This window comes from Caloenas nicobarica, chromosome 1 (genome assembly GCF_036013445.1).
Source record: "Caloenas nicobarica isolate bCalNic1 chromosome 1, bCalNic1.hap1, whole genome shotgun sequence".
Classification (NCBI taxonomy): Eukaryota; Metazoa; Chordata; class Aves; order Columbiformes; family Columbidae; genus Caloenas; species Caloenas nicobarica.
The window spans coordinates 87,654,989-87,680,709 of NC_088245.1; the positions used below are offsets into that span (position 1 = coordinate 87,654,989).

At 50.2% G+C, this 25,721-nt stretch overlaps 1 protein-coding gene across 1 annotated transcript; it reads left to right on the plus strand.

The window, feature by feature from the left end:
* The first annotated feature begins 5,898 nt into the window (after window positions 1–5,898).
* ACRBP (acrosin binding protein) lies at window positions 5,899–25,109 on the plus strand. The gene is made up of 10 exons (XM_065655216.1): window positions 5,899–5,923; window positions 6,834–7,046; window positions 13,335–13,429; window positions 13,548–13,656; window positions 13,788–14,205; window positions 23,449–23,578; window positions 23,802–23,978; window positions 24,085–24,252; window positions 24,324–24,410; window positions 24,979–25,109. The coding sequence occupies exons 1-10, from the start codon at window positions 5,899–5,901 to the stop codon at window positions 25,090–25,092; spliced, it is 1,536 nt and encodes a 511-aa protein (XP_065511288.1). The 3' UTR covers window positions 25,093–25,109.
* Window positions 25,110–25,721: the final 612 nt, after the last annotated feature.

Here is a 25,721-nt window from a genome sequence, read left to right on the forward strand (position 1 = left end):
TCCTGTGGGTGGGCTGGTACCCACAGGGCTCTTCCCAGAGGGCCATAGCTACCAGGACGAAGGTGTTCAGTGTTGGACTCTGGAAGTAGCTTTTGCTTCATGGAAGACCTAGAGCTGACCTGGAAGAGGACCTTTACTTGGCTGCTGTGCAATGGCTCTGATGGCTTCTTGGCTGGGCTGTCCACTCCTCCCACAGTGCCAGGTGGCAGCTGATCTTAGCAGCCCAGCCATGCTCCTGAGATGCAGCTCCGCATCCCCCAGACGCAGCACTGGGGGACATCTAAATCCATGTCCCATAGGCATTGGGGTAGCAGCTTTGTTGTCCCACATCTCAGACTAACACTGGTCCCACCTTCCCCCTCTCCTTGAGATTCCCTCACCAGGATGTTTGATTTGTGGGCAGGTGGCTGAACTCTGGCTCTGACCATAAAGTCACAAGCAAAACTCCGGCTTTGTTTGTGACTTTATGGTTCCTGGTAGGGCCTGTGCTGTGCACACAGACAGGGCCAGTGCACAGGGCTGTGGGGAGGGGAGATCCGATGTGCAATGAGCAGAGGGTTGTAGGTGCCTGTCACAGAGGCACCCCAAATGTCAATTTAGGCAGGCAACAAGCTCCAAACAGACTTTATTCTGGCCAGAACAGTTTAGCTAAGAAAACAACTAGAAACGGTGTTTATCCAAATTCTTTAGCACTCCAACAACACTATAAAACACAGGTTCGGATACCATTTGAGGATATTATTATTATTATTATTATTATTATTATTATTATTATTATTATTATTATTATTATTATTATTATTAGACCATATAAGAATAATGATGATCTACAGCGTGCACACATGCACTCACAAAAAAAACCCAGAACTAGAGGACTCTTTCACTCAAGGGTACCCAGCAGAAAATAATTGCTTACCCAGGTGGACAAGGGCTCACTCAAGGATATAGCCAGAAGGAAAATCACTCACCAAGGAGGAGGTGAGGGCTCTCAATCCCAGGAATTCTCCTTAGATGGTGCCCCAGTCTAAGGGCAAGGCTCCAGTTCACAGACCTGCTGCTCCCAGAAGACCACTTAAAGTGGCCTTCCGTGGGGGCCCTGTTTTATAGCCTGGTTGGAGCTGGCTCTGATCATTACAAGCATGGTCCAGAAGCTTCTCAGCTTCTCTGGGCATCTCCTTTGTTGAGGACCCTGTCTACTGAGCAAGGGTCTCACCTCTCCTGCCCCTGAGCTGGTGGGAGGTGAATGTGAGGAGATGCGGTACCCCAGAGTGGGGAAGATGTGACTGTCAGCACCTTGGCATCGCCCTAGGTGTGTATGTAGGGACAGGCACAGTGGGGCACAAAAAGTGCTACAGAGCCATCACGCTGCCCTGTTGGAGGCTCCGGATCTCATCTGGGGATGTGCAACTGCCACACGGTGCCAGCGCGGCTTCAGCAGGGAGGCTGCTCTGTGCTGTCCCGCTCCCGAGCTGACCAGAGCAAGCCTGCTCTTGCTCGAAGCTGCTGCACACTCAAGTAAGACCCAGCGGTGTCACCAACAGAGCCGTAGCCAGCACAGTGTGAGGGCACCTGTGCAAGCCTGGGTTCCTGGGAGCTGCCAAATAAATGCTGGTTGCTGAGACCAGAGCAAAACCAAATGCCCTGGGAACTGGGATCTAGCAAGAAAGTGAGCCTGGCTGGGGAAAGGAGAGACGGGAATCCAAGGAGAGCTGGACCCATTGCTGTTGAATTTTGTCATCCATGAAAGAGGAGAGGTAGGATGCTGCTGGGGAACCGTGACTGGCTTTGCATACCCTTCTCTACCCATTCACAGTGCCACTGTTCTCTTGGGTGTATGTTTTAACAAATGAAGATATCACAGTTTTCCCTTTTCTTCAATGCTGTGGAAGGAACACTTAACCTGCTGTCTCTCAGGGGCTCTGCTGGCCCCTCTGCTGGTCCACCCTAACAGCTACACAAGCAGAATTGCTCACAGCCTCCTGCATAAGCAAAGAGCCTAGCATTTCTTTTCTAACAACATATTGATACACAAACATGTTGCAGTTAACAGTACCATTATGACTGTACCAGTACTCCGATTTTTTTCACTCCAGCTAACATGAGAAAACAGATTCAGGTATTTCGACCAGAATTTCCTGAAATCACATTTTTTCCACAGCAGGTGGTTTTGGAAGCATTTTCTTATCATCTCTGCTTACATCTCAAATTATTTGAGGCACATGCTTTCTAGGGATGTTGCTTGACAAGGCACTGAGTCTGGAATTCACACCTGACCTTTGTAGCATCTGTCTTCATGTGTTTCTTGAGCTGATGGGACATCTTTTCCCTTCCTGCCGCCCGCAATCTAATTCACAGGTCTGACACAGTCAAACAAACATCAGACATCATTCCTTCTTCAGTTAAGTGCTCTGTGTGCCTCAGTGTGCTTTTTTTCTTGGCTAGTTAGGCTAGTGTGCATGTTGAAAGACCATGCTGCACACGTCCATGACCTGGCTCTGCAGGACCTTTCCCCGTTGGTCCTTTGCTTGATAGAATAGGATAGGACAGGATAGGACAGGACAAGAGGAATTGGCTTGAAGTTGCACCAAGGGAGACAATTGAAGGCATTGGATATTAGGAAAAATTTCTTCACTGAACAGGTTGTCAGGCATTGCAACAGGCTGCCCAGGGAAGTGGTTGAGTCACCATCCCTGGAGGTGTTTAAAGGCACGTAGATAAGGTTCTTAGGGACATGGTTTAGTGCCTGTGTTAGGTTAAAGGTTGGACTCGATGATTTTAAAAGTCTCTACCAACCAAAATGTTTCTATGATTCTATGATTAGAGCCGAGGCCTGACTTGGCATTGTGCTGCTGAGGTGAGGTCAGCCACTTCTAGCTGTATTTACTAGCCCTATTCATGGCCCCCGGCTGTCCTGGTCTGAGGGGCTGTGCTCCATGCAAATGCACGAGGTAGAGGGGAAACAAAGGGTTGGGGCATTGCATCAGCACGTCCTATCCAAGACAGTGATATTTTTGGGCACTCACCTTGATCCTGTCATGTTTTCTATCAGCCTGATGAAGGAAGGGGCAATATAACCCATGCAGCAAGAAGAAGGGTCTGTGAGCCACAGTCCTGGGGTTTTCAAGAGATTTTCAAACATTGTTGCTTGGTGGCGTTTGTAGAGGAACATGCAGAACAGAAAATACTGAGAAATAATTCACATATTGAAGACAACAAGACTGACTTGGAAGAGGAACTTGTCTGCTGAATGGCAATCCCTCTAAACCAGACAGGCTCTTCCGAAGCTCAGAGTTGACACGGCAACTGGATAGAGACACGGAAAATGCAGCTCCTTTCCTTGTAACAGCAGCGAGTTATTATCCTGCTGTTGCACATCCCCACTGCTGGCATCAGGCAGCACATCAAGCCTCCCAGCTCAGGCTGGCGCATGAACACCATCTGCAGGAAACTCCATTTTGTGGTGGCTCTGAAAACAAGTCTGCAAATCTGCTTCAGTGTATGAATTACACAGCTTGTAATGCATCATTGGTGGTATAGCCTTATAGGTGCCAAGCTAACCCTCAGATACCAGAAAATATTGGAACTAATATCACCCTTGTGCTGTGCATTACTGACCACTTTCATTGCTTGATGCCGCACTGGGGAGCAGACTCCTCTCAGCTTGCTGCGCTTATGTGTCCTGTCCAAACTATTATTCCTCCTGTTTTCATCCCTCCCCAAAAGATGACTTATTTTTTTTGCAGAAACTTAAGACACGAGTGCCCCATGGCCAGCTGCTTCAAACCCAGCTGAACAGCACAGCAGTGTCTCCTGCACTGGTGGTCTCCTGATCTGGCTGGGTGCACGTCGCAGACTAGCTGGCTTCTCAACACACTTGTAGACCTTGAGAGTTCTCTGAAGGATTCTGACAACCTGAACCAAATCCAGGGTATGTCACAGTGCATGAGAAGTGCTAAGTAGCCAACCCGTGCTCACATCACTAACTGCCTTCTTTTGAAATATACTGTAGGCATTGATACTAAAGCATCAACCAAGGATGACTTCTTTGACAGCTCCTTCATCTTCTGCTTTATGTTTGAGTTCTCAGCATATGTCTGAGGACTCTGGTCCCTTCATTCTTGTTTCCTATTTTCGTACACCACAAATCTCTTGCTGGCACACGTAGACGCAGGCTGTGTAGCCAGCATCTGCCAGACATTAATAATACTGCGTGACATGCCACATTGGTGTGCTGTCCTAGGTCATGCATTTCCATCAGCCACTGAGGTCAGCATTGAGTTCCCCTGGGAAGCTGCTCAAATCAGGACAACACTGTTGTTACTGGGAAGCAGAGGCAATTAACCAAGTTGGGGAGCTGAAGGCCCTGGAGTTACCTAAAATCAGCTAATAAGCAGTATGTCTCAAGCTAAGGATTGGAAGAATAAGAATTGGCTAAAATTTGCTAGTCAGACCAGTGATGCCTGTTTCATGGGAGCTAGCTGGAAAATGTCCCCTGCCCACTGTGTTTCTAAGAACCTGCAAAAACATCCTGAAATTCAGTGCTGTTGTTAAATGGTTGGGCTTCAAGCTTGTCAGAGACATTACTTTCCAACAAGACATCTTAGAGCAAATTACAGCTTGTCTCCTGCAAGGACCTGCAGAGCTACGTGCTGTTGCCAGACGCCTTTCTAATGGACTCCATGGCTGGAGTGATTTGAGCTTTCACCTTGACAGCCTGTATGCTCGCTTAGGCCACTGGCAGGTGATGCGTCAGCCTTGCAACCGCAGCCCGCACATCCACAGCATCACTCTCTGCAGCCCTTGCGTACAGCAGAGCTGCTCGAATCTCCTGGGATTTGCGACAGAAGCTACTTCTGCAGCAGCATCCTGCTACACCACCAAAAACTTTGCCCGCTTTTCCTGCAGCTCCTCTTTGGTTCTGAAAGGGTGTTGTTTTGCAGCCAAGCTGAGGCTGGGCGGTAATGCGGTGGGTACACAAAGCCACTCCGCCACCCTGCATTTTGCTTATGGATGCAGTTCTTGGAGCTGCTGTGCCAAGCATTTTCTTTCCAGCCACTCTGACAGCTGCGTGTCCGTGGTGGTTACAGTCGTGTCTTTCCCTCTCACGTCAGAAAAGTGCCCAGTCACAGGGAGCGCTGTGTTGGTTGTGATTCATGGGCTGCACGCATGGGTTGCTGCGTCTGTGCGCCGCGCTTCGCTCTCTGCAGTAAAGGCATGGGTATTGGGGTGTGAGTGTCCCTCAAAATCAGCCTGTGGGGCCCGGGGCACCTCCATGCTGGTGGTCCCAAAGCCTCTTTTGCTGGTGCTGTTCCCCCTTTTGCCTGGGAAGACTTCAATATGCAGAGAGTGGGGATCAAGGCACCCGCACTGGAGGCAGAAGAAAACAGACTGGCACTCCCAGGACTCACTGGGTGTTCAGAAAGCAAGACGACTGCCCAGGAGAGACCAAGCCCGTTTCTCACTCTGTCCTGAAGCACGCCGGTGCTGGGACACTCCCTGGGGAGGCATGGGGTGCATCTCAATCCCTGCAGGTGGAACAGGAATAGATTTTGTCCCCTCTCTCCTGCAGAAGAGCATGAAATGCTTTGTGGTGCAAGGTACCCTGAAGGTACTGCTTTTGGGGTGCCCTCAGTCCAGGGGTAGCATGGCCAGGTCTCCAATGCTGCTGCAGGTTGTGGCCAGCCACCACCATGTCCCTGGGTGGGGGCAGAAGCTCCCAGGTTGGCTCCTGCTTGTCTTGTCTCCTGTTTCTTCCTTCTTCTTGGGGTGTCCATCTCCCCTCACACCCCACAGACAGGAGCCTGTGCCTCGCCACCCCAGCTGTTATGCCATCCCCTTCTCATTCCACCGTTGCCAGGGCCACCAAGTGGGATGCGGGTGCTGAGTCCTGGGGCAGACATGTTGAGGTTGCCCTGCCTGGTGGGTGAGTGACCCCCCACTCGGCCCCCAGACACCCTGCCGGGGCCACCTCAGAGCTGGGGGCCGAGGCTGGGGGGAGGCCTGAAGCCCCTGCTGCTGCTGCCATGCCCTGCTCCTGCCCCACATCTCTGCCAAGACCACCCCGCTGGCCCCACTGGCCATGACAGCCCTTGGCTCCGATCGCCCAGGGGGAGCTGGAGGCTGCCGGAGGGGATGTGGGGGCAAAGCCAGGCCTGGGGAGATGCTGGGGCAGGAGAGGAGGGACCCCAGCTGGAGGGAAGAGAGGGGATGGAGGGATGTCCCCTGGGAGGGGCACGAGCCCCACATGGTGGAGGAGGCAGCTCACAGGGTTGGGCAGTGGAGGCTGTGCCATGTGGGGGCCTCCAGAGGCCCAGGCAAGTGGGTCTGGGGCTTTTGTGGGGAAAAAAATAAAAAAACCCCAACCAAACAAATCAGAACACCTCCTCCAATCCAAACCAAGCTCGCAAAATAATCCAAATTTTTTAATTTTTTTTTTCTCATTTTATTTTTTCTCTTTTATCTTCATTCTTTTTTCTTTATTATTTTTTCTTTTATTTTTTCCTCTTTTTTATTTTTCTTCCTTTTTAAAAATATTCTCCTTTTTCTTTTTCTTTTTTCTTTTTCTTTTTTCTTTTTTTCTTTTTTCTCTTTTTCTCTTTTTTTTTTCTTTTTTTCCGTTTTTCATTCTTTTTTCCCTTTTTTCCCCAGACTCCTTGCTCCCCTAGGGCCCTGCAAGCAGGCGTGATGGAGGGAGACCTCAGGCCAGCCCATTCCAACAACCCCATTCAGCACCAGCAGACAGGAGCAGGCCCCCGCCTCCAGCCACTCTTTTGTTTCCCCCCACCGCTTGTCCCCATTAGAGAGGGCTAAGCGCATCCTGCCTCCTCCCCCAGGGCTGCTGACCTTGCTGATGTCCTCTGTGGCTCCAACGCAGCCTCCCGCCCCGGGCAGCCCCATGTCAGCCAGCGAGTACCAGCGCTTCTTTGCCATCCTGTGGCCCCCCTGGAAGGCGGTCGTGTTCTGCCGGCTGCGCCAGGCACGTGGCTGCCGCAGCCCTGCCATCCTGCGGCTGGACCAGGAGGAGAACCATGGCCGCATCCCCAAAGGTAGGTGCCTCACCTCACCCCCATGGGCATCGCCCCAGCTGGAGCAGCACTAGATGTTTCACTCCCCCAAAGTGCCACAAAATTGTGGGAGAGGTGGTGGGATGGGTCGTTTTGGGGTCTGTAGCCCAAAGTCCAGCTGGGAGCAGGACACTCCCAGCACCCTGGCTTTGTGCAAGGGAGTTTGGTTTTGTGGCCTCTCTGGGTACCCCTTCCAGTGCTGCACTGCTTTCCTGGAGAGAGCTTTTTCTAACAGACAGTCCTAACCTCCCAAGCAGGCGTTTGCAGTTTTTTCCTTTTTGTTTTGTCTGGCACCACCAAGAAGAGTTTGACTTTGTCATCCTGTAGCTTTTCTTCAGGTCCTTGTGGGCTGCCACTAACTCACCTCCCCATCTCCTTTTCCCCCAGCTGAACAAGCACGGCTGCTCCAGCCTCTCTTCACGGGTCAGGTTCTGAAAGCCACGGGCACTTTGGTGGCCCTTTCCTGAGCTCTTCAGTCTCTCTACATCTCTGTTGGAGTGGCAGGGAAAAAAACTGGCCACAGTTTTCTGAAGCTCACTGAAGCTCATTATCTCTTCCCAGCAGTTCATCTTACAACCTGACCAGCTTCTTCCGGCTTGATCTGAGGTTTAACAGAGAAGCTTGCCTTATGGGCTCTCATGGGCCTTTAAGAAAGCTTGAGCTGATAAGCTGCTTTCTTAAGTGTTTAACATTTCAGGAGCCAAGAAACATCCCAGTTCAGAAAGCACCATAGCAACAGCACCCGTTAAATCTCTGCAGTCATACTTTCCCTGCACCCCTGCATCAGAGAATTTAAGTGGCATAATTATATGTGTGCAGCTGAAAAACTTGGGACTACTTCTGTTGTATTTTTCTTCAGAGAAAAAAAAAAAAACAGGAACAATTTTCTCATAAAAAAATATGTCTTTATATTTAGCTATGAACGTCAATGAACTGAATGATCAGCCCACTGTGCTTATTTGGACTGCAGCTTGAGGGCAACTATTTCTTGCTTGTTTCTGCAGCTGTGTCAGGGGACGGGTCCCACCCCACATCACCAGACCCAGGGACAGGTCCTGGACTTCTCCCTCCCCGGCAACTACAGGCCTGTCAGCCTCACTTCTATTCCTGGCAAAATTATGGAGAAGATTATTCTGGGAGTTACCGAAAAATACCTGAATGACAATGCAGTCATTGGACCCAGCCAGCACGGGTTCATGAGGGGAAAGTCCTGCTTGACCAACTTGATTTCTTTCTACAACAGTTACCCACCTAGCTGACCAAGGGAAGCCTGTGAATGTGATGGGTTTGGATTTCAGTAAAGCCTTTGATACTGTCTCTCACAGTATTCTCCTGGACAACATGTCCAGCATACAGCTGGATAAACACATAACGCAGTGGGTGAGCAACTGGCTGATGGGCCGGGCTCAAAGGGTTCTAGTAAATGGGGTTATGTCGGGCTGGTGACCAGTCACTAGCGGGTTCCGCAGGGATCCATCTTAGGGCCAGTGCTGTTCAATGTCTTCATAAATGACTTGGACACAGGACTTGAGGGAATACTAAGTAAGTTCACCAATGACACTAAACGGGGAGGAGCTGTCGACACTCTCGAAGGCAGAGAGGCCCTGCAGAGGGATCCAGGCAAATTGGAGAAATGGACAATCACCAACCGCATGAGTTTCAACAAGGGCAAGTGCCGGATTTTGCACCTGGGACACAGCAACCCTGGCTGTACATACAGACTGGGGAACAAGATGCTGGAGAGCAGTTCCGTGGAGAGGGATCTGGGGGTTCTGGTCGATGGCAAGTTGAAAATGAGCCAACAGTGTGCCCTGGCAGCCAAGAGGGCAACCGTGTCCTGGGTGCATCCAGCACAGCATGGCCAGCCGGGCAGGGAGGTGATGGTCCCGCTCTGCTCTGCACTGGTGCGGCCTCACCTGGAGCACTGTGTGCAGCTCTGGGCGCCACAGGATAAAAAGGATATAAAGCTACTGGAAAGTGTCCAGAAGAGGGCTACAAAGATGGTGAAGGGTTTGGAGGGGAAGCTGTATGAGGAGCAGATAAAGTCACTGGGTTTGTTCAGCTTGGAGGAGGGGAGTCTCTACAGCTTCCTCACAAGGGGACGAGGAGGGGCAGGCGCTGATCTCTTCTCTCTGGTGACCAATGACAGAACCTGAGGGAATGTCAGGAAGATGTGCCAGGGGAGCTTCAGGTTGGACATTAGGAAAAGGTTCTTCCCCCAGAGGGTGGTGGACACTGGAACAGGCTCCCCGGGGAGGTGTCACGGCCCCAAGCTGAATATCTCCATAAGGGAGATAAGCTGAGAGAAAAGAGAAGATGGGGATCAGTGCTAAAGGAGGGAAGCTGCTTGTCAGGCCACACCATCAGTGTTCAACAGGCTGTGGGGGAGCTGAGCCAGAGTGAAAAGCAAGAGACCAGCAAAGAGAGCCAATGGGAAACCTTACCTGGTCTTCACTTCCCAGATGCTGGAATTAAATTGTACTTTTTCTACTCCCCCCACCCCAAAATGGAAAGTTTCTGTGTCATTACAGGAATGGTTTGTGACAGGACCCTTCAAGCTGTAATACTCCAAGTCTGGCTCGGTATGTGCTGCTGGGGATGCAATCCCGGCCCAGGAGAGTCGGGCGAACATTGGCGTTAGCAAATGGTTGCGCTTCCTCCCCTGCCCAACAGCAGCAATGCTCCTTTGCAAGTAGCGGCTATGTGCCAGAGTAAAACGCTGCAGCTCCCAGTCCATTGCACTGGCCGAGTCCACACCCCCCACATCCTGGAGGGATTTCATAGGGCATCACAAAAGGACAGAGTGGGGATCTGGTTTGTTCCCTACAAGTCGGTCGTTCTTCTGGGACCCTGGTGGACACCTGAAATTCCACTTTTGATGGTGAATCAGCACAAGAAAAGCAGTGTGTACAGCGTAAAAGATGGTGTACAAGCAACTAACAGGAGAGTGGCGCAACTCCACTGCCAACCTCCTCCATCTTAGTCAATGCTTGACCCGTTTGGTGTGTGCAAAGGGCTGGCTGCGCTGGCTGGCCCAGCACTCATAAAGCAGAGGGAGCACATAATTACCCCCCCCCCAAATCTCACGGGGTTTTCATCTCTCCTACATGACCATGGCTATCCTGCAGTCACTGCAAGAAGAGCTGCAGCTTTTGAGCCAGCAGTGTCAGCAGGACTGGTCAAGACTATATTGTATACTGTTGTGGGTGTCTATTACAGGCCATCAGATCAGGGCGAGGAAGTTGATGAGGCCTTCTACATGCAGCTGAGAGCAGCCACGCAGTTACAGGCCCTGGTTGTTGTGGGGGATTTTAACTACCCTGATGTTTGCTGGAAGCACTACTCAGCCAGCCAGCCTCAGTCTAGGAGGTTCCTCCAGTGCATTGATGATAAATTCCTGATGCAAATGGTGGAGGAGCCAACTAGAAGAGGAGCGCTGTTGGATCTCGTCCTCACTAACAAGGAGGGTCTGGTTGAAGCAGTAAAGTTTGAGGGCTGCCTTGGCTGCAGTGACCATGAACTGGTGGAGTTTAGGATCTCCTGTGGCAGGAACAGAACAGCAAGCAGAATTGCAACCCTGGACTTCAGGAGGGCCTACTTTGACCTCTTCAAGCAATTGCTAGGGGAAATTCTGTAGGCAAGGGTACTTGAAGGTAAAGGGGCCCAAGATAGTTGGTTAGCATTCAGGGACTGCTTCTTCCAAGCTCAAGATCAGTGCATCCCGACACGTAGGAAGTCAAGGAGGGGAGCCAGGAGACCTGCGTGGTTAAACAGGGAACTGCTGGGCAAACTCAAGTGGAAGAGGAGGGTTTACAGATCATGGAAGGAGGGGCTGGCCACTTGGGAAGAATATCAGGCTGTTGTCAGAGGATGTAGGGAGGCAACTAGGAAAGCTAAGGCCTCCTTAGAGTTAAACCTGGCGAGAGGGGTCAAGGACAACAGAAAGAGCTTCTTCAAATACATGGCAGATAAAACTAACACCAGAGGCAATGTAGGCCCACTGATGAATGAGGTAGGTGCCCTGGTGACAGAAGATACAGAGAAGGCAGAGTTACTGGATGCCTTCTTTGTCTCTGTCTACTCTGCCAGAGGCTGTCCTGAGGAGCCCCGTACCCCTGAGGCCCCAGAGGAAGGCAGGGCAATGGAGGAGTTTGCCTTGGTTGATGAGTACTGGGTTAGGGACCACTTAAGCAATCTGGACATCCATAAATCCATGAGTCCAGATGGGATGCACCCACGGGTGCTGAGGGAGCTGGCTGAAGTCATTGCTAGGCCACTCTCCATCATCTTTGCTAAGTCATGGGAAATGGGAGAGGTGCCTGAGGACTGGAGGAAAGCAAATGTCGCTCCGGTCTTCAAAAAGGGCAAGAAGGAGCACCTGGGTAACTATAGACCGGTCAGCCTCACCTCCGTCCCTGGAAAGGTGATGAAACACCTTATCCTTGGTGCTATCTCAAGGCATTTCAAGGAGAAGAGGGTCATTAGGAGCAGTCAACATGGCTTCACCAAGGGCAAGTCATATTTAACCAAACTCATAGCTTTTTATGAGGACATAACCAGGTGGATAGATGATGGCAAAGCAGTGGATGTGGTCTACCTTGACTTCAGTAAAGCATTTGACACAGTCTCCCACAGCATCCTCACAGCTAAACTGAAGGAAGTGTAGTCTGGATGATCGGGTAGTGACGTGGACTGTGAACTGGCTGAAGGAAAGAAGCCAGAGAGTCGTGGTCAATAGGGCAGAGTCTAGTTGGAGGCCTGTATCTAGTGGAGTGCCTCAAGGGCCGGTACTGGGACCACTATTATTCAAGATATTAATCAACGACTTGGATGAAGGAATAGAGTGTACTATCAGCAAGTTTGCTGATGACATCAAGCTGGGAGGAGTGGCTGACACGCCAGAGGGCTGTGCTGCCATCCAGCAAGATCTGGACAGGCTGGAGAGCTGGGCAGGGAAAAATTTAATGAAATATAACAAGAGCAAGTGTAGAGTCTTGCATCTGGGCAGGAACAACCCCAGGTTCCAGTATAAGTTGGGGAATCACCTGTTAGAGAGCAGTGTAAGGGAAAGGGACCTGGAGGTCCTGGTGGACAGCAGGATGACCATGAGCCAGCACTGTGCCCTTGTGGCCAGGAAGGCCAATGGCATCCTGGGGTGTATTAGAAGGGGGGTGGTTAGTAGGTCGAGAGAGGTTCTCCTTCCCCTCTACTCTGCCCTGGTGAGACCTCATCTGGAATATTGTGTCCAGTTCTGGGCCCCTCAGTTCAAGAAGGACAGGGAACTGCTGGAGAGAGTCCAGCGCAGGGCAACGAAGATGATGAAGGGAGTGGAGCATCTCCCTTATGAGGAAAGGCTGAGAGAGCCTGGTCTCTTTAGCTTGGAGAAGAGGAGACTGATGGGTGACCTCATTAATGTTTATAAATATATAAAGGGTGGGTGTCCCGAGGATGGAGCCAGGCTCTTCTCGGTGACAACCAATGATAGGACAAGGGGTAATGGGTTCAAGCTGGAACACAGGAGGTTCCACTTAAATTTGAGAAGAAACTTCTTCTCAGTGAGGGTGACGGAACACTGGAACAGGCTGCCCAGGGAGCTTGTGGATTCTCCTTCTGTGGAGACATTCAAAACCCGCCTGGACGCCTTCCTGTGTAACCTCATCTGGGTGTTCCTGCTCCGGCAGGGGGATTGGACTAGATGATCTTTTGAGGTCACTTCCAATCCCTAACATTCTGTGATTCTGTATGTCCACATGGGCACAGGCTTTGCCAGGAGCATCTCGGTCCTGTGGACTTTCCTCCATCCCTTGCATGGCTAGAATCACTTTCAAACTATTTTGCCCTGAAGAGGCTGTCTCCTCTGGTGTTCCCAGGCCTGGTCTGACCATCTTTTTAACTCATGACATCACTACTTGCCTTTTTTTTTTCCTAACCCTTCAAGGGCTAGTAACAGAGTCCTTATCAGATCCTGGAAACAGGAGGTTTGGGTCTCTGTAAAAGGGAAGATAACCATGTGAAGAAGGGTAGAACAAACTGAAACCTTAGGTGGTCTGGAGGGAAAGTGCTTGTGGCACTTGGGATCAGGAGCTACAACAGCACAAGGCTGTGATCTCCACTCATGGGCAAACAGCTTTGACTTTCCCTTCAACCACAAGCCACTCTGAAAATAGGCATCCAAGAGGTCCCCATCTCTTGTTGCTCCCAGGCCAAGGGTGTAGATGCCAAAACCTGCAGCCTGCCCTTATCCTGCATCTCTCTTTCACCTCTCTCCAGGGCCAGTCTGCTCTGACTTCCCGGAGGCGCCGTGGTTTCAGACCTTCTGCCAGTTCACCCAGTACCGCTGCTTTAAACACCAGTTCTATATCAAGGTGGGAAGTGGGATTTGGGATGGGGCACAGGGGAGTATCTCTTGGGAGGTGGAAGGGGTGAGGAAGAAGGGAAAATAACACAGCAGGACTTGTGTTTCTCCCTCTTTCTTCCACTCAGCGAATCCCATGTCCGAGTTGGGCTTTTCCAAAAAACCCTCTCCTCCCGACGGAGCAACCCCGCACGGTGGGGTCCTGGTCAATGGACAAAAGCTCCCCTACGGAAGAAGGTACAGCTGCACTGAGCTGCACTGGGTGCCCCTGATCTCCTGCTGATCTCCTGTAGCTACTCTTCCCCTCAGCAGCTTTCTGGCTGGCCTCAGAAAGGTGCTCTCAGCCTCTCATCCCCCTCTCTCCCCAGTTCTGGGGCAGGCTTCTCTCTTGTCTGCTGATGCCCTGCTGAATGCCAATGTGGACACTCTCCTCAAGTACTCCTATGCACTGTCAAGACAGAACCCAGTGTCGAGGAAGCCCCCCACGGCCATGCCAGGGATGCCAAGACTCCCGCGGGACAGGAGGCTGCCTATGCCGGCACCAGCCCTGCCAGTCCTGCCTGCGCCTGCCCCTGTGCCTCCCAGGCTGGGATCCCCTCCCCTGACACAGCGAGCCTGGGAGCAACACGTGCAGAACAGCGCCTGGCAGCTGATCCACTTGGCCCTCTCCTTGGAGTCGTCCCTGGGCACCGAAGGCTCTTCTCCGGACTCCGCCATCATGTCAGACCCAGGGAGCACATCAGGCAACACCAAAGAGGGGGCACGGGAAACGGCCCCCCATGGCAGGTGAGGGGAAGACCCATCTCCCCACCTGGTGGGGTACCACACGTGAAATGGCTGGTAGCCCCATGGCATTCATGTCGCTGCCCTGAACAGCTAGCGAGCGCAGGCAGGCTTTCTGGAGCAAGCTATCCCAAACAGAGCAGATATGTACCTGGGGAGCCCCTCAGACACTCGCTGCTCCAGCACAGAGTGAGCAGGGAGAAGGTGGCCCAGCACTGCTAGCACTTGACAATCACCAAATCATAGAACCACAGAATCATAGAATAGTTTGGATTGGAAGGGACCTTCAAAGCTCACCTAGTCCAACCCCACTGCAATGAGCAGGGACATCTTCAACTAGATCAGTTGCTCAGAGCCCCGTCCAGCCTGGCCTGGAATGTCTCCAGGGATGGCGCATCTACCACCTCCCTGGGCAACCTGTGCCAGTATTTTACCACCCTTATTGTAAAAAAAATCTTTTTTGTGTCTAGCCTGAATGTCCTCTCCTTTAGTTTAAAAACATTACCACTTGTCCTGTCATAACAGACCCTGTTACTGTCCTTGGGTCCTGAGCAAAGTGCATTTAGGCTGGGCCTTAGCCACAGGCAGGGCTTTGTCCCATGCACATGTATCCCCACACTGTGGCCATCTGCAGTGTGCAATCACCTCTGCACTCATCCTCCTCCCAACTCACATCTCCCAGGGGTCTGGATGTCCTGCAGAAATAGTTTCCTTGTGAACACGGGTCCTTGGGAGGCTGAAGTAAACTAATGTCTCACTGTGCTCCTCACCTCTCTGCATGCAATGTGAAGCAGATGTTTCTCAAAACAGTCTGACATGAGGAGCACCCTGAGGAGTGCTCTGTACTCATCCAGGTAGAGCAAAAGCAGCCCTGGGCTGGGAAACAGAGCCAGGAGCACAGACCTTGGCTCCTGGCTGTGCAGGACCACTGCAGCTCCTTGAGCACATGCACCTCTCTGTGCCCTGGATCTGTGCATTGCTCTTTCCAGGGGGTTTCTGATTCCTTGTTCTAGCTTTGAAAGCAGATGCATTCCAGTTCAGCACAGGGTTCTGCGACAGTTCAGCTTGCTGCAATCCTTTAATGCACCCTTCTTAGTTCCTTTGGCCTAGGGATGCTTCGGGAGCTTGTCGAGCATCTTGAACTCTTCTCAGCTGATCTGTCAGGATCCATTCGCCTCTGTCCTCATGCAGCTTGAGCTGGTGAGACCAAACAGAAAAGACCTGCAAAAGCATAATGTGTTTTCACTCAAATTTACTTTTGGATTCTTTAGTACCTTGTGGCTGAAGACCACTTGCTTTGACTGAGATGCAAAGATTATTTTGTTTGCCAAGAGAAAAAAAAAATGCTGTCTAGATGTGGTTTTCATGGAGAAGTCATTTTGGTTTCACTCTATTGCTGGCTAGTGATGTTCCTGTAAGCACACAGGTTTCGTGCATGATTGCACATCTGTGGTTTCTATTAAAAGCATTGCAAACTACTACAGTTGAGCCAGAGATCCCACTTCTGCATGGAAAAATGGATTGCATCATGTTGTTAAAAGTATAACTGTTCTCTTGCAAGTCTGTAACTTACGTCATCCTCCTTCCTAATATTTGTTGGAGGTTTTTACTGCCTGGCAATTTTTTCCTAGTGTATGTACTCTAAGGCAAAATGATGTTTCATTGAGGATGTGTTCGTTTTCCTTGCCTCTGAAATCGAGCCTTGCTCTGATTTAGTTGTATTGGGATTATTGAGAGACTGCTGTGATTGCAGATGACACCCGCTATTCTGCTGCAGTGTTTCTCAAAGGCGCTAATGCTGACTGTGTGTCTGTAACCTGGCAGCCGAGCCCCATCAATCATGCTAAGCAAAGCTTAAACACAAGTGAGGATAAAAAGGTGAGATAGAGTGCGCCTGTCAGCTTTGCTGCTCGCCACATCCTGCCTCCTCTCAAAGGGACTTCAAAGTGTGACCCAAAAAAGGGGCAAAATGCTTGGAGGCATGCCAGTGAGAGGAACAGTGCTGGGTGGGGTTGGTCGGTGCACACAGGTGCCATTCAGCACCTAGTTGAACACAGAGTGAGAAGGTTGTGAGGGGCACCAACCCCAGGGTTACCTGTCTTCCCTAGGGTCTTAAGTACGTCCATCACTTCTCACTCACCCCTGTTTCTGGCAGCTGCTCTGGTAGCTCTATGAGCTTTCATAGTACCCGATGAAGCTAACTGTGACCTTTAGAGAGAGACAAGGCAAAGGTAGCAGTATAACAAGATGAAGAATTTGCAGCAGGCTTTTGTGGTCCTTCTGCTAGCAGTGAATCATTTGGGAGAAGGGGAGAGAGAATGTCTCTTATTGCACTTATTTTCAGTTTTCAGTCTTTATTGTGCTTTCTGCCCCAGGATTAAAGAGCTACTTATTTCCATGTATTTCCTCTCCTCAAAGTTACCTATATACCATGATTCAGTCTTGCAATAAGCTAAAAAGAGCTCTGTAGCTCTTCCATTATAACACCTATGCAGCTCTCATTTTCTGTGGCAATTTTCAGTGTCCCTTTAAGACATCCACATGCTCTAGCTCTGCATGTACCCTTCAGTGATGGGTTTCTGCAGCTGGGTATGTAGAAGAAGTTCAACCTCCCTTCCCTTAGCTGCTCTTCTGTTCGCACACAAGAACTGCATTTCCCTTTTTCCCAGGGCTTCCCACTGTTGTGTTGTTTGTCTGCTACGACCCCTGCACCCCTGTCAGCATCACGGCTGTCCCGGATACAGACCTCATCCTGTTGGTATTTGTGTGCTGACACTCATGGTTCACGTGAGCCCAACTTCCCCAGCAAGGCCAAGCCAATGCCTCCTGGCAGCTGCACCTTCCTCCTCTTGCTTTACTCCTCCAAGCACTCCTGTGATGCTCATGTACTTCAGTCCCAGAGGCTTTAATTTTAAGACCAGACTCTTCATAAAAAATACCATCCCCAGAAAAAAAAAAAAAACACGCTCTTTTTGAACTACCATCACCCACTTGCAATTACTTTTTTTTACCTCGGGTCTGGTGGTGAGGGATGTGACCCATTCGCCTGACATTTCTCAGCTGCTTTCATGAACTAGCTGTCACTTCGGGATGATGCTGAGGTATCTTTTGGACATTTGGAGAGGCCAGGGCACATTTTAGTGCCTCCATATTGCTCCTGTGCATGGCTAGCTTTGAAAGGGAAGTCACGACAAGGCAGGTTGTCTTCTTGCTGCTAGGCTAGAAGAATGCTCCTAGGCTTCTGGGACTCTCAAAGCAGAGGTCTCTCAGTGTCCTAGGGTGGGCAAAGATAAAAGGCTGCAATATTGCAAGGGTCAGCAGGAGAGATGTTTTTCCAAAAACAGTTTTTCCCACCGTTTGTGCCCCCCAAGCCCTTAGTTGTTAAGTTCCCATTCTCCCAATAGGTCCTGTGTTGGGTTACCAGCTGGACTGGATCTGTCAGGTACCTAGCCAGCCTGCCTGCCTTCTTGGCATGCAGGCCAAGATCTCTTTTTCTTTCTGAATCTGTTAAGAATGACTTTTTCCTTAGTGGTTTTAGTTTCCTGCAGCAACCTCCCTAAATCAGAAGTTATGAAATGCTGAAAAGGTGCTGTTTGCTCCTTATTTTCTTTTCTGCTTGCCTCAGGTGTTCTCTCCACCTCACACAGCCAGCCACTACTGGGGAGGTTCAGCAGCTGAAAGTTAATGGCCCAAATCCTTGTTGTTATTTTGAGGGAGAGGTGGTGTCATTAACCAGCACACTTCAGAGATACCACTGAAGCAGGCTCTATGTGTGTCACTCCATATCTTGAGATTCTAAAGCAAGATGGGCTTCTATCTGAAGTTTTCTCCTTTTGCCTCTGAGCAATTACTGATCTTGGCCCATAGATTCTTCTTAATTATCTTTTTTCACATTCTCTTTGAAACATTGCCTCCCAGGACCTGTTGGGCTCTTTCCAGGGCAGCGGTTAGGACAGTAATGTGCAGAGGTACTAAGCTGGGGAGGGTTTTGCATTAGGAAATCACTTTAGACAGACCTGTCACTTTCCCTGATGCGTGGTGAAACTTCTGCACATCCACAAACAGCTCAGCAGCATGTCAACGAGTGTAGGGAACCAGCAGCAGAGCTGTTATACTCTGCCAGGTCTGCACCATTTGCCTGTAACGTCTCTGTGACGGGACACAGAGCCCCAGTGCAGCAGTGAGAGAGCAGCTGGATGCACCAAAGAGCAATGCTGGGGCACTGGGCATCACCGGGGGAGGAACCAGGGACAGACCCTGGGTGCACCTAGTGCCGCGGCATTGTGGATTCCTCCTGTACTCGGTGCTGGTGAGGCTGCACTTCTAATCCTGTGTTCAGTTTTGGGCCCCTCAATACAAGAAAGACATTGAGGTGCTGAAGAGACTGCAGAGAAGGGCAACGAAGCTGGTGAAGGGTCTGGAGCACAAGTCTGATGAGGAGCGGCTGAGGGAACTGGGGCTGTTTAGCCTGGAGAAAAGGAGGCTGAGGGGAGACCTTATCACCCTCTAAAACTACCTGAAAGGAGGTTGTAGCATGGAGGGGGTTGGTTTCTTCTTCCAAGTAGCAACTGGAAAGAGGAAATGGCCTCAAGTTATGTCAGAGGAGGTTTAGATGGGATATTAGGAAAAATTTCTTCATGGAAGGGTTTGTCAGGCACTGGAACAGGCTGCCCAGGGAAGTGGTGGAGTCACCTTTCCTGAAGGTGTTTGAGATGTGTAGATGAGGTTCTTAGGGTCATGGTTTAGAGACAGTGTTAGGTTAACAGTTGGAATCGATGATCTTGAGGGCCTCTTCCAACCAAAATCATTCTATGATTGCAGGTGCCCGCAAGCAAGGGAGAAGCCCAGGACCCATTCCTGGGTCTGGTGATGTGGGATGAGACCCATTCCCCTGACACTTCTCAGCTGTTTTCAGGAACCAGCTGTCACTTGGGGATGATGTAGAGGTATCTCACTCACCCAAAGGTGGTAAACCAACTCCTACATTTGCAACCCTGAGGTCAGAAAGCCTCACAGCAGAGATGGAGAAGAGAGATAGGGGAGGAAATGGATGTGACAGAGAGAGCAACAGGATTTCTTGGTAACCTCAGGCTGAAGGCATGTCTCAGTTTCCTGGGTGGGTGAGCTTATGTTACGGACACACTTCATGTGCATCTGCACACATGGCCAACAGCGAAGTGTCAGTAGGTGGTACACAGGGATGCAGGACTTTCTGGTCTACCTGGGTTAATCATATCAAACACGGTCTATAAATCTACAGTTTGCCATGCAGCAGAGGCTCCTGCCCACATCTGACTTTGCATCTGTTCTGAACAAGTAGGTCATCAACACTCAGCAGATGTTTTATCACTACTTATGAGCTACTTACGGAAGCACTCTTTTTAGAAAAAGTTCCCTTTTACTGCCTCTTTTGCCTGTAATCCTCTATTTGCATCTTGTTCAGGCTGCACTTATGGGACCAGTATGTGTGTTGCAGAAAGCAAAGGCTGTTAAACCCATTTATTAGCACTTGCTTTCTAAGCCTCAGGTTGTTATTTCTTTGCTATTTTTAAAAAAAGTACAGCAAGCTGGACAGTTTTCTTCTTTTTTCTACCTCAGTGATGAAAACATCAGAGCTATTCATATCATTTTTAATGACTGTTAATGTGCCTCTCACTTTACTGGCTTGATCATCCTGGTGCGATGAAGAAGCAATCAAATCACAATGTGCCACCAGAATAATAAGCAAGTAGTGGAACAATAGCCAATAATGACATAATTGTGGATGAATCCTTTCAGATAAATTTGGAAAATATTATCAAGGTCATTAATTAAAATTTGTGAGTCACATCAAGATGACCCAGCCAGTTTACCAAATCTTGAAGGCAAAGATCCAGCTGTGCCAAAGCAGTCAAGCATCTGAGTGGTTGCAGGAACTCCCTTAGGCTGTCACAGATTTACCAGCAAAGCCGACTGAACACTTGTTCTCTTGGGCTACAACTGCTTAAGAGAGAAATTTTCAGTGTTAGGTAATCCCCACAGAAAGAACAATCCTTTAGTGAAGAGAAATGCTAGGTGTGCCTTGGGAGCTGTCACCCGTTCTTCCTTGGGGCCTGTCACTGGTTCTTCTCTCAGTGATGTCCAGGTCCCAGTCACAGAAAAATGCTGAGAGGGTTGAATGAACCTCATACAAGATTTTCAAGTGGGATAAGCACAGACTTTTTGCTCTAAATTTAAAATTTCCTGTTCCTCTTGTTATCCTAAATGGTCTGAATGTTTACAGAGGAAACAAACAAAAAGAAAAACAAAACAAAAAAAGGGATCATGTGGAGCCATGGGATGGAGGAATGGACATAAAGGATCTTACAAATTATGGAAGTGCTATCTGCAGGTTGGGTGGGCTTTATTTCTCTTTTTTACTGGCACATTTTAATTCTTCCCAGCTTTGCCTGGAAGTGTTGGTATCTGTCACTGCTGTCCTCAGTTTACATTCTTTTGTCCTCTCTGAATTCAGACCATCCTTCCCCAAACCTCTGACCAGGTTGGTCACACTGTGGTGCATTGCAGCAAGAGATGCACAGGCTTGCAATAAGTAGATTTCCGCATTTTCAGCTGCCCTCAGTTTTCCAGTGGATGTGGTCGATGTGCTGTGGGTTGGCACCACAGAGATTTGTTCACATGCTTGTACCCACAGAATGACATTTGCAGTGTGTCCACAGCACATCAGAGCACGATGTGTTGAAGGAACACCTTCACTTGCCTCGATGCAAGCTAGAACAACATCAGCTGCATTGTGATAAAACAAGTTCGACTGCAACATCTCTTAAAAAATCTAGCACTCATATTTCCTGCGATTAAGATTTTCCAGGTTCTTTTGTGGTATCTTGGCCAAAAAGGCCAACAGCATCCTGGCTTGTATCAGCAATAGTGTGGCCAGCAGGACTAGAGAAGTGATCATCCCCCTGTACTTGGCACTGGTGAGGCTGCAGCTCAAATACTGTGTTCAGTTTCGGGCCCCTCACTACAGGAAAGACACTGAGGTGCTGGAGAGAGTGCAGAGAAGGGCAACGAAGCTGGTGAGGGGTCTGGAGCACAAGTCTGATGAGGAGCGGCTGAGGGAACTGGGGCTGTTTAGCCTGAAGAAAAGGAGGCTGAGGGGAGACCTTATCACCCTCTAAAACTACCTGAAAGGAGGTTGTAGCATGGAGGGTGTTGGTCTCTTCTCCCAGGTAATGAGTGATCAGACAAGAGGAAATGGCCTCAAGTTACACCAGGGGAGGTTTAGATGGGATATGAGGAAAAAATTCTTCACGGAAAGGGTTGTCAGGCACTGGAACAGGCTGCCCAGGGAAGTGGTGAAGTGACCATTCCTGGAGGTGTTTAAAAGGCATGTAGATGAGGCTCTTAGGGACATGGTTTAGTGCCAGCGTTAGATTAACGGTTGGAGTTGATGATCTTGGAAGTCTCTTCCAACCATAATGATGTTATGATTCTATCTAAGTGAGAGAGGTGCCTTCAGATATTCTGACACACTCATTTGCTACTGGTTAGTGTGAACTGTTTGGGTACAGGATCACTTGTTTTTGACGTGCTGCAAGTGCAGAGGACTTGTTGTGAGCTCCTTCATCCACAGTGTGCGGCGGGGCCCAGGGATCTACTAAGGAGGTTCCATAGACCTTCTTCCTATTAGTAGCCCTGATGCTCATCCACATTCTCTTACCTGAGCACACACCCAAACCCAGTGCAAATGCCAAGCATCTGCATGTTCCTGTGCATACAGTGTGTGCCTCTCGCATGTCCATGACACCAGTCATTCCTTACAACTCGATTTCTTTACACACAACGTAATCGCAAGAGCTTAACAACGGGGAGGTTGATCCCTTTTAGCCTTCAGGCCTGGTGAGGAGGTTGATGTCTTTTAGCCTTCAGGTCTGGCAATTGCTCTGATCACTTGCCCTGGCCTTCCTGCTCAGCGCAGAATGTGGAGCCATGCCTGGTGAGCCCTGGAGGAAAAACAGTATCATGTGGCTGAGCTACAGACCCTTCTCCTAAGAGAAATTTGGGATATCTTTTCGAAGTCTCCAAGCCGTGGAGAAACCACCCCATCAGCTGCTCCCATGCTAAAGACCCTTCATGTCAGGAACATGCAGCTAATTTCTAGTTTGAATGGCTCTCACCCCAAATTCCAGTCACCAAAAGTCATTACTCCTCCATCTGCTGATGAAGAGAGTCTTCCAGCTGATCCCCACCTTGGTAGAAGTACTGACTGACTGGGTGTCTTTGCTCAGCTAAATAAAGCTTTTTTAGCTTCTTGCTTTGACGGAAAGTTTTCCAGGCCTTAGGAAATCTCGTTTTCATTACCTTCATCCAGGTTCTGCACCTCTTTTTTATTTTTTTAATGCTAATTTGAAGGTCTCCAACAAGTTTCAGCCACTCTTAAGAAAACTTCTCTAACAGGTTAGCCTATGCATGGATTTTAAGAGAAGTGATTGCTGCCCTCATCTTCTTACTTTCGGCCAGATCAAAGTTTGTTTCTTTGTCACTGGGTTTGTTTCCAGACATGGAAGACAAATATTTAATAAGCATTTTTACCTCTTTTGCATCATGGCTGATAATTTACACCGCTCCTCTCTCATAGCAGTCCTGTACCATGTCTATGATTTCTACTGTTCCTAAGAGTTGCAAAATAATTCTTACTGTCCTTATCCTGCTGTCCTTAAATTTTCTACCTTTAGCTTCCCATAACAGTTTGGATTAACATTTTATTTATTGTTACCAATTTTTCCCCTTTTTGTCAAATACATTGTCTCAACCAGGAGGGAGGTTTGGTAAGTTACATACTGCAGACTCAAATGGCGCTGCCCCATGGTCAACACTCAGCAGACTTCATGGCGCTGCCCCATGGTTAACACTCAGCAGACTTCTAACAAGCATCTCCTTGCTGTGCACTTGGATGGACAAAACCAGGCAGCAGCTGCCGAGGGCCCTTGGGAAAGTTCCTTGAGCTGTGCTCCTCGTCCAGTCCCTCCCACGTGCACCCAAATGCAAACACCCCCTGTAGCCTCTGTGTTACACAGGCATATACAGACTCTGCAGATACCCCGTTCCTCCATGCAGTTTGGCCAAGAGCCCAAGGTTTCTTTGGGAAGAGTTTTTTGCTACGCTTTGGGGGTTTTTCCCCGCCCTTCCAGTTTTTAATTAAAGGTCTGTCTCTTCAGCTTGTGACAAGAGACAAGACTTGACTTCCTCCATCCCTTTCTCTGTCAGCCTTTTAGCCCTGAAGAACGAGGCAGTGACAATCCTGTGCTATGCAATGCTGGAGGGAAACTGTCTCTCGTCGGTGGTCACCCAGGCCTGGAAGGAGGTGGAAGAAAGAATCCTTGGGTTCGGAGATTCGGTAAAGATGCTGAGGTCCACCCTTGACCCCCACCGTGTGCAGGGCTCCCTGCAGTGCTGACCACAGTGCTCTGGCAGCCAGAGCTCGCCAGCACTGTCCTTTCAGGTGTCACCTCCTGGGAGAAGCTGACCTGGGTGACCAGGTAGACGAAGTCCAAGCCAGGGATAAGGGAGCTCCTCACTCTCCTTCTTCCCTCCTGACATCCCCGCTGCATCCACCTTAGGTGTGTGACAGCCTCGGACGGCATCACATGGACCTCTGCCCTGACTGCGCTTTCTGCTCGCTGAAGAGAGAGCAGTGTCAGAACATCAAAATCCTGAACCGTGTTCACTGCAAGACAGGCAGCTTCATCCGCTACATCAACCCTCAGATCTCAGCCCAGTACCAGGCTGCAGACAAGGTACTGAGTGTGCTGCACATCCTGCTGGCCTCTGAGGAGGAGCCTGGGCTGGGTGGTGGGAAAGGGGAGGAAGAAGTACAGCTCTCTTTATCCCACCCCATTGCAGATCAGCCCTCCGGAGACCTCAGAGTACTATGGCATGGAGGTTTTCAGAGGGCTGAGGGTGGAGTACTGGTGCAGCCGGATAGCCACCCATGGCTGTGAGGACCCTGGTGTGACCCTGTGGCTGAAGGCAGAGTACACTGCCTTCCAAGACGGAGATGCCTCGAGCCAGGTCGGTGCCCAGTGTATGATCCCATCCCTTCCCTCCTCTTTATTCCCTGGCCTTCATTCCCATGTCCCCAGATCTGTGACTCGGATGGAGTTCGGCACCCCAGCTACTGCGTGTTCAAGAGCCACCAATGTCTCCAGCTGAGTCTCTACAACCAGAGGGTGAGAAGCAGCCAGCACTGCCCTTTACACAGCCTTCTCCTCCGTATCTGGTCCCTCCACAGCCAGCACCGAGTCACTGCAGAACTCACTGGCCCACTGCTTTTCCCTTCCAGTAGAACAGAATTGAGTGAGGTGGGCAGGGCGGGGGGGGCGTGGGGCGTGACAAATAGTGACCCAAACGCAGGTGGCATGTAATTGAGGTGGTGGGATTTGTACAGACACTGTAAGAGATGGCAGGGGAGACAGCCACTAATGTTGAGACAGAGAGGCTGTGGGGAGCCTCCCACCTGTCAGAGTAACCCTGCATATCCCTGCAGGGGAGAGTCTCCCTCACCTACTAGGTGCTTCCTAGATGGTAACAAAAGCCAAAAAACACCGGAGCAGGACAGAGGACTAGCTGTATCTTAGGAAGCACACAGTGCAGCTATCATACTTTCCCTCTCACTTCCCAGCTAATTCTCCCCTCCTCCCTCTGGTGCCCCCATCATCCCAGACTTCAGATGACATCCATCATGGGGGTCCTCTTTCCCTGGGGGAAATCCTGTATGAACTCAGGCTCTCCTTGCAGGTCTCTCGCCGCAGCTGCCACAAAAACAAGACGTACCGGGTGCTGAGTGAGAAGGAGGGAGAGGAGGAGGTGCGGCTGTGGCACCAGAGATACCTCAGCCTTACCAAGGGGTGATGCACGGTAGTGGGAAGATGCGCAGAAAGCTCAGGGCGCTGGAAGAGGCTCCCTGGGGCTGTGGTGGGGCAGAGAGCCTGGGACAACTCTTCCTAGACCCTTGCTGGCCAGCCAGCTCATCATGGCCACATCTCACCTTTTGAGCACCTGCGTTGTGTGGGCGGCAGCGGCACACCATGAGGGGAGCCTCACTCCACAGCATTTCACTGTGGCACCTGCTAGAACTACTCCTGAAAACATTTTCTCCAGCCAAAGCAGCAGCTGAGCATCAGAGAAGGCATCAGCCCTGGAACCCGGATTTAGAGCCTGTGGCCCAAGCATCCTTGTCTGAAATCCCCAGCCATCTCTTGCCTCCCTGCCCCTGCAGGCCTATACCAGCCAACAGATCTCCCAAGGATGAGTCTTATTATATAAAGAGCCCGTTTGCCCCACAAACCTAATTTGCTGCCTTCTCTCTGATGCTGCTGCTCTATTACACTTCTCAGTGGCCCCTCTCAGGTCCAAGGTGGGTCCCCACTCCCCCCTGCTCCTCTCACTGGTGTTTCTCGCCCACTGCAGCCCATGGCTGCTGAGCAGGAGCGCTCCAGTGTGGCCTCGTCCCCTCCCAGCCCGCGGGAGGGAGCAGAGCC